The sequence below is a fragment of the Macaca thibetana genome, chromosome 8 (assembly GCF_024542745.1).
Source record: "Macaca thibetana thibetana isolate TM-01 chromosome 8, ASM2454274v1, whole genome shotgun sequence".
Classification (NCBI taxonomy): domain Eukaryota; kingdom Metazoa; phylum Chordata; class Mammalia; order Primates; family Cercopithecidae; genus Macaca; species Macaca thibetana.
The window spans coordinates 14,231,830-14,249,636 of NC_065585.1; the positions used below are offsets into that span (position 1 = coordinate 14,231,830).

The following is a 17,807-nucleotide window of genomic DNA, read 5'->3' on the forward strand; positions in this document are numbered from 1 at the left end:
GTCACTCATAGAATTGCTCTTAATAACAATTTTATTGATGTAGGAACCAAGATAGAGAAGACGGCCTATTTCAAAATTTAAAAATTGCTGAAACTTAGTCTCATTGCAATTATGCCTTTTATCCAAATTTTTTTTGTTTGTTTTTTGTTTTGTTTTGTTTGAGTCAGTGTCTCACTTTGTCTTCCAGGCTGAAGTGCAATGGCGCCATCTTGGACTCAATGCAACCTCCGCCTCCTGGGTTCAAGCGATTCTCCTGCCTCATCCTCCTGAGTAGCTGGGACTACAGGTGCACACCACCACACCCAGCTAATTTTTGTATTTTTAGTAGAGACAGGGTTTCACCATGTTGGCCAGGATGGCCTCGAACTCCTGACCCCATACGATCCACCCACCTCAGCCTCCCAAAGCACTGGAATTACAGGCATGAGCCACTGCTTCCAGTCCAAATGGTCTATTTGAAGGATGCTCTAGGCTACTGCCATGCTACAGAATGCATGAATTTAACAACAGAACAGTGGTTAAATTTCTTCATCCACTAACGCAAAATGAACAGATTATCCCAGTTGAGAATTTTCTTTTACAAATATATTAATATATACTAATAAAAGATGTGCTAGAAAATTTTCTTTCATCAAACTGAATTTATCCAAAGATGAAATGGGCTCCCAAGTGAGGAGCTGATTTCCCCCAATACTGGAAATATTCAAGCAGGAGTTAACGGCTCATACCTGAGAGACATTACTGAGTTAAACTGGCATTAGTAAAGGTTGGAGCAAGATAACAATTACAATTCACTCCATCTAGAAGATTCTATAATCTCACCTACAATCTTTGATACAAAGACAGAGTGGCCGGGCACAGTGGCTCATGCCTGTGAGCCCAGCACTTTGGAAGGCTGAGGCAAGCAGATCACCTGAGGTTGGGAGTTCGAGACCAGCCTGACCAACATGGAGAAACCCTGTCTCTACTAAAAATACAAAAAATTAGCTGGGCGTGGTGGCGTATGCCTGTAATCCCAGCTACATGGGAGGCTGAGGCAGAAGAATCGCTTGAACTCACAAGGCGGAGGTTGTGTTGAGGCGAGATCACACCATCGCATTGCAGCCTGGGCAACAAGAGTGAAAGTCTGTCAAGAAAGAGAGAAAGAGAGAAAGAGAGAGAGAGAAAGAAAGAAAGAGAGAAAGAGAGAGAGAGAGAAAGAGAGAAGAAGAGAGAGAGAGAGAGAGAGAGAGAGAAAGAAAGAAAGAAAGAAAGAGAAGAAAGAAAGAAAGAAAGAAAGAAAGAAAGAAAGAAAGAAAGAAAGAAAGAAAGAAAGAAAGAAAGAAAGAAAGAAAGAAAGAAAGAAAGAAAGAAAGAAAGAAAGAAAGAGAGAAAGAAAGAAAGAAAAAGACAGAGTACAGTTATAGTTTAGGCAATTAACTAGATAATTGTTTTAGTTATAAGCATCTTCTACATCTTATAGAAACGTAAGAATTGTTCAGTGCCTTTTAGCTTACAGTCAAAATGGAAAGTCTAGGAAAGCACTGTGGTTTTCCTCCCCCTCACCTAGGAAGAGTTCTTAAGACTATCCCAGGCGTGGAAACATGGAAGGCTGGAAGCTCTGTCCATCACCTCTGTAAGGGAACTTCCCTGATCATCTCTCTGTGGATAAGGAATCTGAAATAGATTTTTTTTTTTTTTCTGTGATCAGACTGGGGTTTCCCAGCTTCTTTGTGGTGGATCTAAAAACCCACTGACCCTCATGACTATGATTTCATTTCTGAATATGTCTTTCAAGATAATTCAGGGCCAGAATCCCCAGACATGAACAAAATGAAACACAAGTTTATCCTGCTCCACTTCCTCAGAAGGAACGAGTCTGAATTTCATCAAATCAAATAGGAATTTTCATTTCTGAAATGATTTCTTTATCATTTGAAGATTGTGGTCACTCGTCTTCTGTTGCATTTAAATAAAATCTACCATCTTTTGTTTTCTTCCCTATTATCAGTTCACCCATCCTGGCCTAAAAAGGGGCTCATTATTTTGCACTGCATTGTGCTGAGGATTCATTCGTCAATCAAGAAAATATAGCAGTGGCATTTTATTAAACTAATTCTTAGGCTGTTTCTAATATCCATTCTTTGCCTATATGCTTCACTTTCATTCTAACGAAGATTTACATAGGCTCAAATTTTTAATACATTCCCTTTCTTTGTATTATAAATTGCATCACTGAAATATACCCAAGAAATCTGATCATGCATCTATGAACAAGATAGCCTTACTCTGAAAACAGCAAGGAAGCAGTAGCCAATGAGACCCTGCATTCTTGAGCAAAGCTCTTTGGATTCTCTATTTGCAATCTGTGAAGGTGTGATTGAGTTGCTCAGTTATTCAAATCCTCAGTTTCTTTATCTACAAAGTGAGGATATGATAAACAAGACCTGTAATAATTAAATGAGAACATTCATGTAAAGCGCGTAGCACAGCACCAGCCTTGCACTAGATATTAGTCATTGTTATTCAAATTCCTTACCCTAGATTTTGACCCTTTTTTGAATCAACTAAGACCCTAAAGATTGAGAAATAATAATATTCCAAATCCTAATCTAAGATCTCCAAGGAAGTATTTGTAATTTGTTCCAAGTGTCTGAATTTTGCCACCAACTGACCATGACAAGCTCTTTCATATTTCTGATCCTCAAGTTTATCTGAAAAATATATATGTGTGTGTGTGTATGTGTGTGTGTGTGTGAGAGAGAGATTGCCAAGTTCTCTTGTAGACCAAGGGCTCAGTAAATTATAAGGGTTCACAGGTCATTTCCAAGAACACTTTTCCTAAGGATCCTATAAAAGTTAAGAATTCTACCCGGTGGTGGGTAATCTTTCAAGAAGCAAGGGGAATAATGAGAATGGAGTCTTCTTCCGAGTTAAAAAAAAACACACATGAGATCATAATTTCTTTAGAAGAATCTTTTATAACATGGTGGAAAAATCGGTCAACAACACTTTTGGGGTCACTGCTGAGTGCAAGGTACAATACTGTACAGAGGAATAGAAGACAGCATCCTGCAAGGCAACACCGTTGAAAAGGCAAGGTTCACATTGATGAAAGCATAGAAATAAAATAAGTATAATTAATTGATTGACACTAGGTAACATTTATATAGGGTTATCATGTGCAAGGCACTGTTCTAAGCATCTTATACATATTACCTCATTTCATTCTCCCAGTAACCCTTATGAGATAATTCCTATTATTATATCCATTTTCTAGATAAGGAAACTAAGACATAGAAAGCTTAAAGATTTTGTCCATAGGTGTTACAGCTGGGATTCAAACCCAGTTAATCTACCTCTTGATTAGTTCATGCTCACAACTGAGATATAAAAGGATAAGTGGGGCCAGGTGAGGAGAGAACAGGGATGAGACAAGGAGTCTCTAACTTTGGCAGGCATAAGCACACAACTAACCTAATAAAGCTATGAGCCAGAGTGTTCAGACCTTTACAAGTCAGGAGGAAGTGAAATGAATCACTACTCAATCTCAATACTCTATCATTCTGAGCCAATTAGGAATTTTCTTTTCGAAGTCCTGCTCTCCTTGCTTTTCCAAAGTAACAATGCACCACATTCTGAAACCCAGTATTTTATATTTGATGATGTCAACTTCACAAATATTATAAGATTCTTCTTTTATGTGACTATGCTAGGCACTGAAGTTCAAACAGGAAAATAATAGAATGCTTCAAACTTATGAACTACATTAATGCCAAACTTAAGAGCTGTATTAATGTCCCCATTTGACAGATGAGAAAAGTGAGGTTCAAGGAAATTGGTTTTGCTCACAATAAAATAAAGACAGATCTAAAAGCAAAGTAAGTCTTCATACTTTGTCTCCACCCTATTTGCCATCTGAAGAAAATTGAAAATATAATATCTTCTGCAACTTTACTCTGGACAAATGATGATAATGTAACATTTTTTAAGTCATCAGTAAAAAACATTCATGAAAGGAGTCACAGAGACTCAGGCTTGGGATCTATAGGAAAGGATCTTTTCATAGGATCATGGGTCAATAATGGAAAGGAAGCCTTTACAAAGGAATGAGCTCTCAGGCTCAGGATCTGAGTGTTCAAGTTGAGGGTGTTTGGAATCCTGAGATGCCCTGCTCAGGACCAGAGAAAAGAAACCCACTTTCCCAGATAAAGCAGAGAAGGTCATGGGATGATAATCAACAGACCTTTGAGTAGACATCAAGAATGTTATGAAACGGATTTCTGAATTGGGAAGGCAATGGTCAATTACAAGTCCAAGATGCTGTGATGATGATAGTGATGATGACAAGTGATGATGATGATGATGATGATGATGATGATGATGATGATGATGGATGACACAAAAGAAGAAAAGGGCCAGGCACGGTGGCTCATGCCTGTAATCCCAGCACTTTGGGAGGCCGAGGTGGGTGGATCATGAGGTCAGGAGTTTGAGACCAGCCTGGCCAACATGGTGAAACCCCATCTCTACTAGAAATACAAAAATTAGCCAGGCGTGGTGGTGGGTGCCTGTAATCCCAGCTATTTGGGAGGCTGAGGCAGGAAAATCACTTGAACCCAGGAGGCGGAGGTTGCAGCGAGCCGAGGTCGTGCCATTGCCCTCCAGCCTGGGTGACAAGAGCAAGATTCCATCCCAAAAAAAGAAAAAGAAGAAGAAGAAAAGGAGGAATTTTAGTGTACTGATTAACTACACTAAAATTATTATTACTGCTGTTTTTAAATGTTCATTATCAAATCTATGCAATCATGCTGGTTTAAAATTAACCAGTAAGATGGCTGAGCGCAGTGGCTCATGCCTGTAATCCTAGCACTTTGGGAGGCCAAGGCAAGCAGATCATGAGGTCAGGAGATCGAGACCATCCTGGCTAATCCAGTGAAACCCCGTCTCTACTAAAATTACAAAAAAGTAGCCAGGTGTGGTGGTGGGCACCTGTAATGCTAGCTACTCGTGAGGCTGAGGCAGGAGAATAGCATGAACCCGGGAGGTGGAGCTTGCAGTGAGCCAAGATTACACCACTGCGCTACAGCCTGGGCAACAGAGCGAGACTCCATCTCAAAAAAAAAAAAATTAACCAGTAAGCCAACAAAGAATAATTAGATCCTCTGTAATTTGTTGTTAGAAGGAATTCAAACATTTATCTTTCTTTGAATTAACTGTTTTGTGGCTAAATAACTTTCGAGCTGCTCTGGGTAGGCCTCTATGATTGTGACCTGTTCTTGGGTAGCACCATTGATAACTATTAATAATATGGGCTTTCTGTGGTTTTATCAGGATTGAGGATGGCTTAGAGTGATTCTTCAGAGCCATGTTCCTGGCTCCCCTCCAGATAACAAGCAGGTTGTCAGCAAGTGGACAGAGGCCTTAATACTGGAGAGTAGAAAAAGCACTGCCCTGCAAAAGCAATAACTGTGCAGTCTCTAAACAGCATGGTGCTTCACCCAGAGAGCTCAACAACTGCAGGATATTCTCCAAACCTTAGCTATGACACTGAGAAGCGGAGTTCAGTCTAAAACCCAGACCACACCAAGAAGTCAGAAGAGAATAAAAATCATGTAACTGTTGATTGCAAACACCATATCAACAACAGATTGGACTGATTTTACTATTTCTTGACCTGACTGAAACCTTGTCTTGGTATTGTGGACATGGAGCCTAAGATGTTGTGAGACCTCTATTTGCCAGCTTCCTGTATGAAGTAACCATGAAATGCAAACCAGGGATTACAAAGTTCCAAAGTGACACTTAGTTCTCTGTCCCCCAAAAATAAAATAACCTGCTGGCTACTAGATCTCTCTCTCATTAAGGTCAAATGTGGGGCTTGGTTTAGGCTAATTCTAAGGTCTTTTTCAGTTTAAAAAACTTCCCACCTTCTGGAAGAAGTAGATATTCCCCAGCTTAGTAGCTCCAAGATGGTTCAAGAGTCTAGGCAGAAGTAAGGCAAATACGCATTGAGTGCTGACCTTCTAGAAGCTTTTAAAGCTAGACAATGAAATTACTGAGTACTCTGGATAATCAAAATAAAGTTACCACCATTCCCCAGGGCTGCCTTGAGCAGACACAGAAGGGCATCAAGCATATTGGTCTATTAGTCTTGGTTTCTCTTCTGTGAAATGAAACGGCTGCACTAGCTGGAGATCTCTCAGGCTATTTTCTATTTTAAGAGCCTGAGAATTTATTTTTAATAAGAAAAGGAGGCAGAAAGACTTCCTGGTAAAACATTTCCCTGTGTTCCCAAACTTAACACAAAACAGTACAAGATCCTTAAATGACTTAAGTTTACTCATGAAGAAAGTCAATGCGAATTTGATTTGCTGCATATATGGATGTGCGCTCTTCTGTTCTGTTAAAATAATGTTAGTTCAGAGGGAGGGGAAGAACTGGATAAGCTCATACAAAGTATCCCTCCCACTGTATTTACTCCTGGGCTCTCACTGGAAAGTTGGCAGGAGGGATGGGGATAATGCTCTGTGAAGGTTTTATTAAGATATGAATTATTCTTAATTTAAAAAAAAATCTAATTGTCTTGTTTCTTCTTGATGTTTCCCTCAACCTCAAATATCACTAAAACTTAATTCTTCCAAAACCCAGCTCTGCTGCAAAGTAACTCATTCTCTGTTTTTTTAATTACAGTATTCTCAAATGAGGGATGAAGTGTTCAAGTCAAACTTGGTCTGTGCATTTATCGTTCTTCTGTTTATCACGGCAATACAAAGTTTGCTTCCTTCTTCAAGGTAAATATGAAAGAACTAATTGATCCAGTGAAATATCTTTGTGAGATTCCTCACCTGGAGTCAGCCAGCTGACTTTTCAAAGGATCGGAATTTCAAATAACTGAGTCCAGGACCCATACCAAAACGTTTGACTGTTTCAATGTCTGTTCTGGTTGTCTTACTCTGCTAATAATCTCAAAACTCTGCCCAGACAATAATCTTTTTCCCAATCTTAATAAAAACAACCAAAATGAAAATAGGCCCCACTCTTATTTGACATGACACCCATGAATGCAGAAAATAAGTATAAGAACGTCAATCACCATTTACTTGTGCTTTTGTTAGTATAATTCATTCACAGATACAGCATCATACGTCCTTGGGTCTGCAAAATCAACACTTTAATAATAATGCAAACACCTGTTTGTGGCCAGCCACTGTTCTAAATACTTTACATACAAAAGCTTCTGGAATCCCCATGACAACCTCATGAGGTAGGTGCCATGATTATCCTCACTTTAAAGAGGAGGGAACTGAGGTTCATAATAGTGAAATAAATTCCCTAAGATCTCATCATTCCAAGATGTCACTGCCTAGATTCAACCCAGGAAGACTAGCTCTAGAGCCTGGGTTCTCAACCCTCTATTACACGCATATTGTCCAGGTAATAGATGCTCTAGCCAGGATTTGAAGCTAGTTCTGGATTAATCCAATAGCCATGCTTTTTCATCTCCTCTAAACTATAAGCTAGCTCCTACCTCTTTTCTCAGCTAAATTGCCTTCTCCCTATACTTACCATGAGTTTTCCCCTTTCACATGATTAAAAAAAAATCAACAAATGTTTTTTAAATACTTAATACAGGCAAAGGAACATTATAGCCCCTGAGGATGATACAGTTTTGGAAGAAGAGGTTCTGTAACCTCTAAGACATAATTTAGTAGGTGACAAAGACATTAACAATGGCTCCCAGTTACTAAACACTTATACCTGCCAGGAAAGTACTACATCTTTTACATGGATTGTCTCAAAAAGCCTCAAAAATAACTGATGAGTGAGGCAGCATTCCAATCCCCATTTGTAGATGAGGATTTATCCCAGGTCACATGTCTGTGTAATATCTGAGCTGAAATTTGAACCCAGAGACAGAGTCTGTGCTTTTAGTTACAAGACTGCTTTGCATCAAAATCAGTGATTCATTCCGACCACATGACTTCAAGGAAAAATTTGCAGAAAAGGATTTGAGTTGAGTAAGATGAGAGAGAAAAAAGTAGGAGACTATTGTATTTGGAAAACTGCTCTGGCAAAGTCATACAAGTGAGAAAGACCTTGTGTTTATAGAATAGTGAGTAAATGTGAGAGCCTATAGCAAAGGGCTTGTGCAAGAGTATAGTAGACACTATGGCTGAAAAAGGAGAGAATCAGCAGAAGTTCAATGTTCATAACTATGTTAAAGACTTTGGAACTGATCCTGAGGGCAGGAAGGAACCCCAGGAGATTTTTAGGAAGATTGTAGCATGATGCTGTGGAAGAAGGATGTTCAAGATAACTAATATGCAAGGGCTGGCCATGCTTGACTTTCCCCCTAATTAGCAGGGTGCATTAGAAAGAGAGAGGGGATTCCAGGAAGATGATGGCACAGATGGTACATTTCTTAATGTCTCAGAATTCTTACAAATTTGACAAACTAGATAGCAAAACCAAAACCTCATAGACTATATTTATAACAAAAAAGGATGATAGACCAAACATTCCAACATAGAAGTGGGTTGCAACAATCCCCCAATGGCCCCAAAATGTGTGTGATATCAGTACCTATATGGGAGAAAGCAGAAAGAAGTACTGGGCATGTCACACCGGGCAACAAAAGGATCTATCTCAACATAGCCAGGAGACATGCACTGAGAAGTGCTGTGAGCCAAATTAAGAAAGCAAATGAAAGTGGGAAGGAGTTTGCTTAATCCAATAACATTTTGAAAGGCCTGAAGAGCTGGAACCATCAAGACACTATGAACTCGTGAAACTGATCATCTAATCTCCCTCTCATGATAAAGCCCTGAAAGGAACTGTGTGAGTGAAATCAAAATCACTTACAATAAGGGCTATCCAGGTTAAAGTGGGAAGGGATTCTAGCTATCATGTTTTGAAACACTACATGAAAGCAACCAAAGAGAAAGCTCTATAGAGTTAAAAAATAAATAAATAAACAATCCTGAACCATGCTATTTCTAAAAGTTCAGGGAAGTGTTTTACACAAAAATGAGCAACAAAATATATTGATGGCAATCCTATACTAAGCTATTATAAAAAATAAGAGAATAACAAGTAGAATAATCTTCTTGTAGTCATTGAAAGCACTCCAGAAAGACTTGCCCACAAAATATATCAAAACTTTAACCTATTCTTTTAAAAGGAGCTGAAGCACTTAATGTGGTTCAAGACATGAAATAACAACCTAACAAAAATTAGAAAAACTTAGACATTTGGAAAGAGAACTCAGGAAATAAATAAAAATTTAAATATATATATATATATATATATTTCAGAAATGAAGACAGCAAAAGAGAACATACAGCACATAAACACAGCAAAAATTACTTACTTAAGAGATATAGAGACCGAGCGCGGTAGCTCACTCCTCTAATCCCAGCACTTTGGGAGGCCGAGGCGGGCGGATCATGAGGTCAGGAGATTGAGACCATCCTGGCTAACACGGTGAAACCCCATCTCTACTAAAAATATAAAAAATTAGCCGGGCATGGTGGCGGGCACCTGTGGTCCCAGCTACTCGGGAGGCTGAGGCAGGAGAATGGCGTGAACCTGGGAGGCAGAGCTTGCAGTGAGCTGAGATGGCGCCACTCCACTCCAGCCTGGGTGACAGAGCTAGACTCCATCTCAAAAAAAAAAAAAAAAAAAAAAAAAAAAGAGAGAGAGAGAGATATAGAAAGTGAAAGAAAGAACATCATTTTTTAAGTCAAAAAGAAAATTAAAAAGATTGACAGAGCCTTCTTCTCCATACCTTAACGTCACACCAACAATGACCCTGTATACTAACCATGGATACTAACAGCTGAAAGAACTGCAAGACACAGATTCTTTCTGAGGAAGAGTACATAGGGAAGCCCACATCAAGGGGGGAAACTAATACTCTAGAGGAATTTGAAGCTACTGGAACATACAGCTATAGCAAACCTTAAACATAGCTTAACTCCCAGCCGGAGTGATATAAATCGTCACAGAAAATATCTATTTACTTCAGCTTCTATTACCTGATACAATATGAACAGTTTTCAACAGAAAATTACAAGGCATACCAAAAAAAAAAAAGAAGAGAAAAAAGAAATCATCAGAATCAAACTCAGATATAACAGTGTTAAAGTTATCATACAGGGAATTTTTAATAACTATTATTAATATATTAAAGGTTCTAATAGAAGTAGACAATGTTCAAGAAAAAAATGGGCAATATAAACAGAGATCGAAACTCTGAGCGAATCAAAGGAAATAAAAGGAAAGGATAAAAATTTAAAAACACCTAACAAATAATGAATGCCTTCAATGGGCTCATCAGTAGGCTCAGAAAGGCCAAGGAAATAATCAGTAAGTTTGAAGACATGTCAATAGAAACTTCCCTAACTGAAATGTAAAGAAAAAAAGTGAATGGAGGTTGGGCAGGGAACATGGGTCAAAGCATCCAAGAACTCTGGGACAATTTCAAAAGAAGAAATATATGCATAATTAGATTACCAAAAGGAGAAGAAAGGAGAACTAAGCAAAATAAATATTTAAAGTAATAATGGCTAAGAATGTTCCAAAATTAATAACAGACAACAAACCACAGAATCACAGAACCACAGAACTTTAAAGGTTAAATACTTTGGTTAAATAAAAGTAACCAACCAGGATAAACATCAAAAGAAAGATATTGTATTCAGACTGCAGAAAAGGAAAGACAAAGGGAAAATATTAAAGGATACCACAGTGAAGGACATCATCTTACCAGAAGGAAGGACATTGCCTTACCTATAAAGGAACAAAGATAACAATTACATCAGACTTTTTGTCAGAAACCACGTAAGCAAGAAGAGCATGGAGTCAAGTATTTAAAGTATTGAAAGAAAAATCATCAACCTAGAATTCTATATCCTTTATAAGTAGAGAAGAAATACTTTCTCAGAAAAAAAAATTATATTTTTAGCCAACATTCCCTGTAAGAAATGTGAAAAATTTCTTCAAACAGCAAGAAAATAATAGAGATCAGAACTTGGATCTCCATAAAGAAAGAGCATCAGAGAAAAAATACATGAAGTTAAGTAAAATGTTTTGAGCTTAATCTTAGTTGATCTAAAACATTATTTTTTGTTTAAAGCAACAATATTAACAATGTATTTGGTGGTTATAAATATGGATAAAAGTGAGATGAACAACAGCAATGTCACAAGGGACATAAGGAAGGAATTGGGAATGCTTTGTTTTAAGGTAACTGCATTACACATGAAGTAGTATGAAGGTTGAGTTACATTAATTTAAAATACATATTATAAGTTCTTGAGCAAACACTAGAAAAAGTTTTTTAAAGAAATAAATATAATTGATACGCTAAGAAAAAAATAAAATTAAATCATATAAAATGCTCAATCAAAATCAGAGAGAATGTTAAAAAAGGTGAACAAAGAATAAATGCAGTGGATGAAAAAGATAGTTACAAAGATGATGGCTGTTAAACCAAGCATAAAATTAATTATTTTTTGATGTTAATGTTCTCAATATACCAATCACAAAGCAGAGCTTGTCAGAGTGGATTAAAAAAAGACCCAAATAGATGTTGTATACAAGAAGCCCACTATAGATATAGACTCAAATAAGTTAGAGAAATGAAGAAATATACCATGCTAACACTAATCAAAAAAAAACTTAAGTAGCTATATTAATTTCACACCAAATAGACTCAGAACAAGGAAAAGTGTCAAAGATAAAAATGGAAATTACATAGTGGTTAAAAAGTCAATTCTCTAAGAAGAATTAGCAATATGAACATTTATGTGCCTAACAAGATAATGTCAAACTACATGAGGCAAAAACCGATAGAACTGAAAGGAAAAATAAATAAACCCACTATTATAGTTGGAGACTTCAACATTCCTCTGTCAGTAATTAACACATCATGTAGGCAGGAAATCATTATGGATATAGATAACCTGAACTTATCTAATCAATACTAATAGACTATTCCACCCAGTGGAAGAAAACACATTCTTCTCAAGCTCACATGGAACAGTAACGAAGGTAGACCCCATTCTGGGTCATAACACACCTTCATAAATTTAAAAGAGGAAAAATAACATAAAGTATGTTCTCCGGTCACAGTGGAGTTAAACTTCAATAATAGAAAGATAGCTAGAAAATTACAAAACACTTGGAGATTAAATAACAAACTCTTCAATCACATGTGAGTGAAAGAAGAGATTTCAAGAGACATTTAAAAATATTTTGAACTAAATGAAAATGAAAACACAACTTACCACATTTGTGGGATGCCATGAAAGCAGTGCTTAGAGGGAAATTTATATTAAATGCATATATTATCAAAGAAAAGAGATCTAAATAACAATCTAAGCCTCTACCTTGGGAAACTACAGAACAAAAAGCAATTTAATCTTGTAACAAAAAGGAGAAAATAAATCCTACCAATTAGGGCAAAAATCAATAAAACTAAAAACAGGAAAACAATAAAGAAAATCAACAAAATTAAAATCTAGTTCTCTGACAATATCAATAAAATTGGTCAACCTCTAGCCAAGCTACTCAAAATAAAAGAAGACACAAGTTACCAACATCATAAATGAAAAAGTGGTTCTCACTGGTGATCCCATGGACATTAAATAAGAAAATAATATTACAAGCAACTCTGTGTCCATAAATTTGATAGCTGGGATGCAATGGACCAATTTGTTGAAAGACACAAACTATCTACATTCCAATGAGAAGAAAAAGACAATCTGAATAGCCTTATATCTATTTAATAAAGGTAACCAATAATTTTTAAACTTACAAGAAATAAAACATCAGACCCAAATCGTTTCACTGGTGAATTCTACCAATATTTAAAGAAAAAGCAATACCACTTCTCCATAACCTCTTAGAAAATAGAAGGAGAGGGGACAATTTCTAATTCATTTTATTGGGTCATATTACCCTAATACAAAAACCCAACGAAAACATTGAAGTAAAGGAAAACTACCAACCAATATCTCATAAACATAAACATAAAACCTCTCAAAAAATATTAGCAAATGAAATCTCACAATGTGTAAAAAGAAGTATACACCCTGGTCCAACAGAACTTCTCCCAGGTATGCAAAGTTTATTCAACATTCTAAAATCAAACAATAGTGATTCACCATATTAGTAAGTTAAAGAAGGAAAATTGTATCATCATATCAATTGCCAAAGAAATGCACTGGATAAAATTCAATGTCCATTTATGTTAAAAACTCTCAGGAAACTAGCAATAGAAGGGAACTTCTACAACTTGATAAAGAATATCTCCCAAAAAAAAAAAAAAAAGCTATAGATAACATCATCTTTAGCGGTAAAGGACTGGAGCTTTCCCCTTAATATCAGAAACAAAACAAAAATACATTCTCACCACTTGTATTTAATATAATTTTGGAAGTCCTAGCTATTGAAACAAAACAACAAAAAGAAATAAAAGGCATACATATCAGAAAGGAAGAAATAAAACTATGTTTATCCACCAATGACATGGCTTTCTATACAGAAAATCCCAAAGGATCCACCAAAACATTTCTAAAACTAACAAACAAATATAGTCAAGTCACAGAATACAATGTCAATGTATGAAAGTCAATTGTTTTCCTCTATATCAGCAATCTAACTTGAAAACTGAAATTAAAGAAACAATATTATTTACAATAGCACCAAAAATGAAATACTTAAATATAAATTTAACAAAATTTGTATAAGATCTGTGTAAAGAAATCTTCAAAACACTGATGAAATAAATCAAAGATGTAAATAAGTGAAGAAATATTCTGTGTTCATGGATTAGAAGACTTGATATTGTTAAGATGTTAATTTTTCCCAACTTGATCTATAGGTCAATGCATTGTCAGTCAAAACTTCAGCAAGCTATTTTATAGATATCAACAAACCAATGCTAAAGGTTGTAGGAAAAGACAAAGATATAGCATAGCCAACACAATATCATAGAAGAATAACAACAAAGCTAGAGGATTCACACTACCTCATTTCAACACTTACTATAAAGCTACAGTATGATGCTAAAGAAAGAATAAACACATCGCTCAATAGAACCGAAAGGAAACCCCCAAAAATAGACCTATACAAATATAATCAATTGATTTGCAGCAAAGATGCTAAGAAATTTCCATGGAGAAAGGGTATTCCTTTTAACTAATGGTACTGGTAAAATTGGATGTCCAATTATCAGCAAACTAACACGGGAACAGAAAACCAAACACCTCATGTTCTCACTCATAAGTGGGAGTTGAACAATGAGAACACATGGACACAGGGAGGGGAACATCACACACCGGGGCCTGTCGGGGGTGGAGGGCAAGGGAAGGGAGAACAAACACCTAATGCATGCAGGGCTTAAAACCTAGATGACGGGTTGATAGGTGCAGCAAACCACCATGGCACGTGTATACCTATTTAACAAACCTGCACATTCTGCACATGTATCCCAGAACTTAAAGTAAAATTTAAAAATAAATTTAAAAATTGGGTATCCATATGCAAAAACTTGAGCCTATATACAGACCTTAAACCTTCACAAAAATTAACACAAGATGGTTTATATACCTAGATGCAAAAGTATAAAATTTCTGGAAGAAAACATAAATAAAATTTTGGTTTTGAATTTGGTGATGAGTTTTCAGACACACCACCAAAATTATGATCCATGAAAGAAAAAATTTATAAGTTGGACTTTACTGAAATTTAAAATGTCTGATCTATGGAAGACACTGTTTTGAGAATGAAAACACAAACCACAGACCAGAAGAAAATATTTGTAAAATATGTACCTGGGAAAAGATTTGCGTCCAAAATATTCAAAGAACTCCTAAAACTCAACAATTAAAAAACAATCCAATTTTTTAAATGGACAAAAGATTTAAACAAACAACTCACCAAACAAGATACACAGATACCAAATAGGCAAGTGAAAAATGCTCAACATCGTTGGCCATAAGGGAAATTTAAATTAAAACAATGACCTACCACTACATACCCAGCACAATGACTAATACATAAATCAATAAATAAGTAAATAAATAAATAACTGTCAATACCATTTGCTGGAGGGAACAACAACAAAAACTCTGTGGCATATCCAGACAATGAAGTAAGATTCCACTATAAGAAGGAACAAGATATCAGCCACACAAAAACATCAATGAACCTTAAATGCCATATTCCTAAGTGAAAGAAACCAGTTTGAAAGGCTTTATATGTATTATTCCATTTATATAATGTTCTGGAAAAGACAAAACTATAGAAATGGTAAATAGATCATTAGGTGAGAGGAGTTTGGGAAATGAGGGAAAGGAGAATTAAATAGATGAAGTCCAGCATGTTTTTTAAGGTGGTTCATTTGGTGTACTGTAATGGTATATACCTGACACTACACATGTATCAAAATCTATAAAACTTTACAGCACAGAGAATGAACTTTAACATATACAGGCTTCAAAACATTTTATTTAGGAGTTTAGGGGATCCCATGATGGAATCAGACTGTGACAAAAGAATCTGTGTTAAAAGTGTATGAAGCAACCTCCCTGAAGGGGATGTGGGGGGTAAAACGGTGTACTAAGTAGCTTTGAAAATGAGAGAAGTTTGTAGGATTAAAGGCAAGATAAACTGCATTTAAGCACTGTACTCTAGTTGATATAGGAATTTCCCACTGAGGCATGGATTAAGAATTTGCAACACCTTTATGTGTATACTGGAACTAAACAATTGTGTAAATGAATGGCAGATGGTGGGAGTCAGTTTTCTCATTGTTGGAATGAAGTTTACATACAAGCGAAGGGAGAAAGTTAGAAAGATCCTTGTGGTAATGGATTACAGTTGGAGACATCTGTATGAACTCATGCATAGCTTAATATAGGTAGAGATGATTACATGTAGGAATATTTATAGATATGTTTATATGCACAGGTTGGAATATACACATACATTTCCTTTCTTTGTCAGTGGAGAGGGCCTGGAAACAATGACACCTCAGTGGTAATGAGCACATCTACCACTCACATCTTGGTTTCTAATGCCAATATCCAATAAAAGGAACCAAGGATCCTTGGAGAACTGTCTGATTCTAACAGTGGGGCAGGAAATACACAAGATTCGCCTTGGCTATCTCATAGGGCCAGAAAATAAGAATGTGTTAAAACATACATACATACACATGCACACACACACATATACATGATAATGGGAGTATTTCAAAGGGACACAGGAGCCAACAAAAGAGCCCCCAAGGGCTAAAGCTGGAATAAATTGAGGAATAAAATAAACAATGTAGCATTTATTTATAATCTACAATATAAAATAAATATCCACCAGTCCATATTAATATAAATTAATGGTATGTCTCCCATGCAGAGAAAGTCTACACATTTTGTGAAGATAATCCACCCTCAGTGAGGAGGAACTTAACTCCCCACTCCTTAAGTATGGGCAACAGCAAAAGTGATTTTCTTCCAAAGAGTAAACTAAGTACAGGGGGCAAATATGGAGAAACCTTATGAATACTACCTCAGCCAGGGGATAAAGGTTAACACCAATAGTGATAAGTTATGTTGATGGGATCTAGTAACTATGGCACATAACCTCTGTGATCTTCCTCCCCAAACCCATAATGTAATCATGAAGAATATTTCAGACAAATCTTAGTTGAGGGACAGTTTACAAAACACCTCACCAGTGTTCCTCAAAACTGTCAAAGTCATTTAAACCAAGGGAAGTCTGAGAAAATGTCACAGCAAAGAGGCACCTAAGAAGACATAACAACTAATTAAATGGAAGATGATATCCTGGACTGGAGAAACACCTATGGGAAGATTTAGAAAGAATGACCAGCTCTGCATCTATGAGCATACCCCAGGGCTAGATTGTGGTCTTGAAGTAATATCTCTGTTTTAAAAAAAAATTGGAGATATGGCTAATTTTAGGACTGGAGCAGGAAATATGCTAGACAAGCCTAGAACATCTTGTCCTACAAGAAAGCAAGGATGTCATCAAACACTATTAGGATCATGTCAAAAGAACCCAGGAGCCACATTATAGAAGTTCCCACTGTCCAAAGATGGAATAATTTGAGCTGTAACAGGGATAATTATTAAAACACTTATGAAAACCCAGCAAATTTATTTAGCATTATGAGTTTGTAATGATTTTTTTAAGTTTGTAGTCTTTAGTGGATGATAGGGAACTGGCTGATTATCTAGAAAACTTGTAAAAAAGTGAGAGAAACAAGTGTCTTTTCTGTATGGACTGTACCATAAGATCACTAAATAGTAAGTGAGGGGAAATATCATAAAAGAATTTTATGATATCCTAGCTAAAACATTTTAAAGAAATAAAAGAATTAAAATATCATCATATTCCAACCCATAATGAATTAATGGATCTACAAACTGAGCATCAGAGGATGCTATCAACACAAATAAGAGAGACAATCATACCTCCCGGTGGGGGCACACAATACCACCTATGGTCTTACCAGTGGGATCAAACCTACATTTGATCAGGCCTTTGAATCCAGCTTCCAGTTTTCAGGAATTATAGAGGACAGAGAATGTTGAATATGTACACACCAGTAAAATCCAGAGAGTGAGAAATGCTATGGGTCAGAGGCATGTGTTTTTCAATAAATACATTGTAAGGAAGATAAAAGGATAAAGAGAGAAGTCACAGATTTTAAGATTGAAAAGACAAATCAGATTTAATAAAAATGGGTGAGACTAAACTGTAGTGTCTATAAAGAAAGGATAAAACTATAAAGA

At 36.3% G+C, this 17,807-nt stretch overlaps 1 protein-coding gene across 2 annotated transcripts in view; it reads left to right on the top strand.

Moving 5' to 3' along the window:
- ADCY8 (adenylate cyclase 8) overlaps positions 1 to 17,807 on the top strand; it is a 261,339-nt gene that overhangs the window by 169,097 nt on the left and 74,435 nt on the right. For both annotated transcript variants that reach the window (XM_050801571.1, XM_050801572.1), the window contains exon 9: positions 6,673 to 6,773. In XM_050801571.1, coding sequence (XP_050657528.1) covers positions 6,673 to 6,773 — 101 coding nt within the window. The remainder of the gene's footprint in view (positions 1 to 6,672; positions 6,774 to 17,807) is intronic.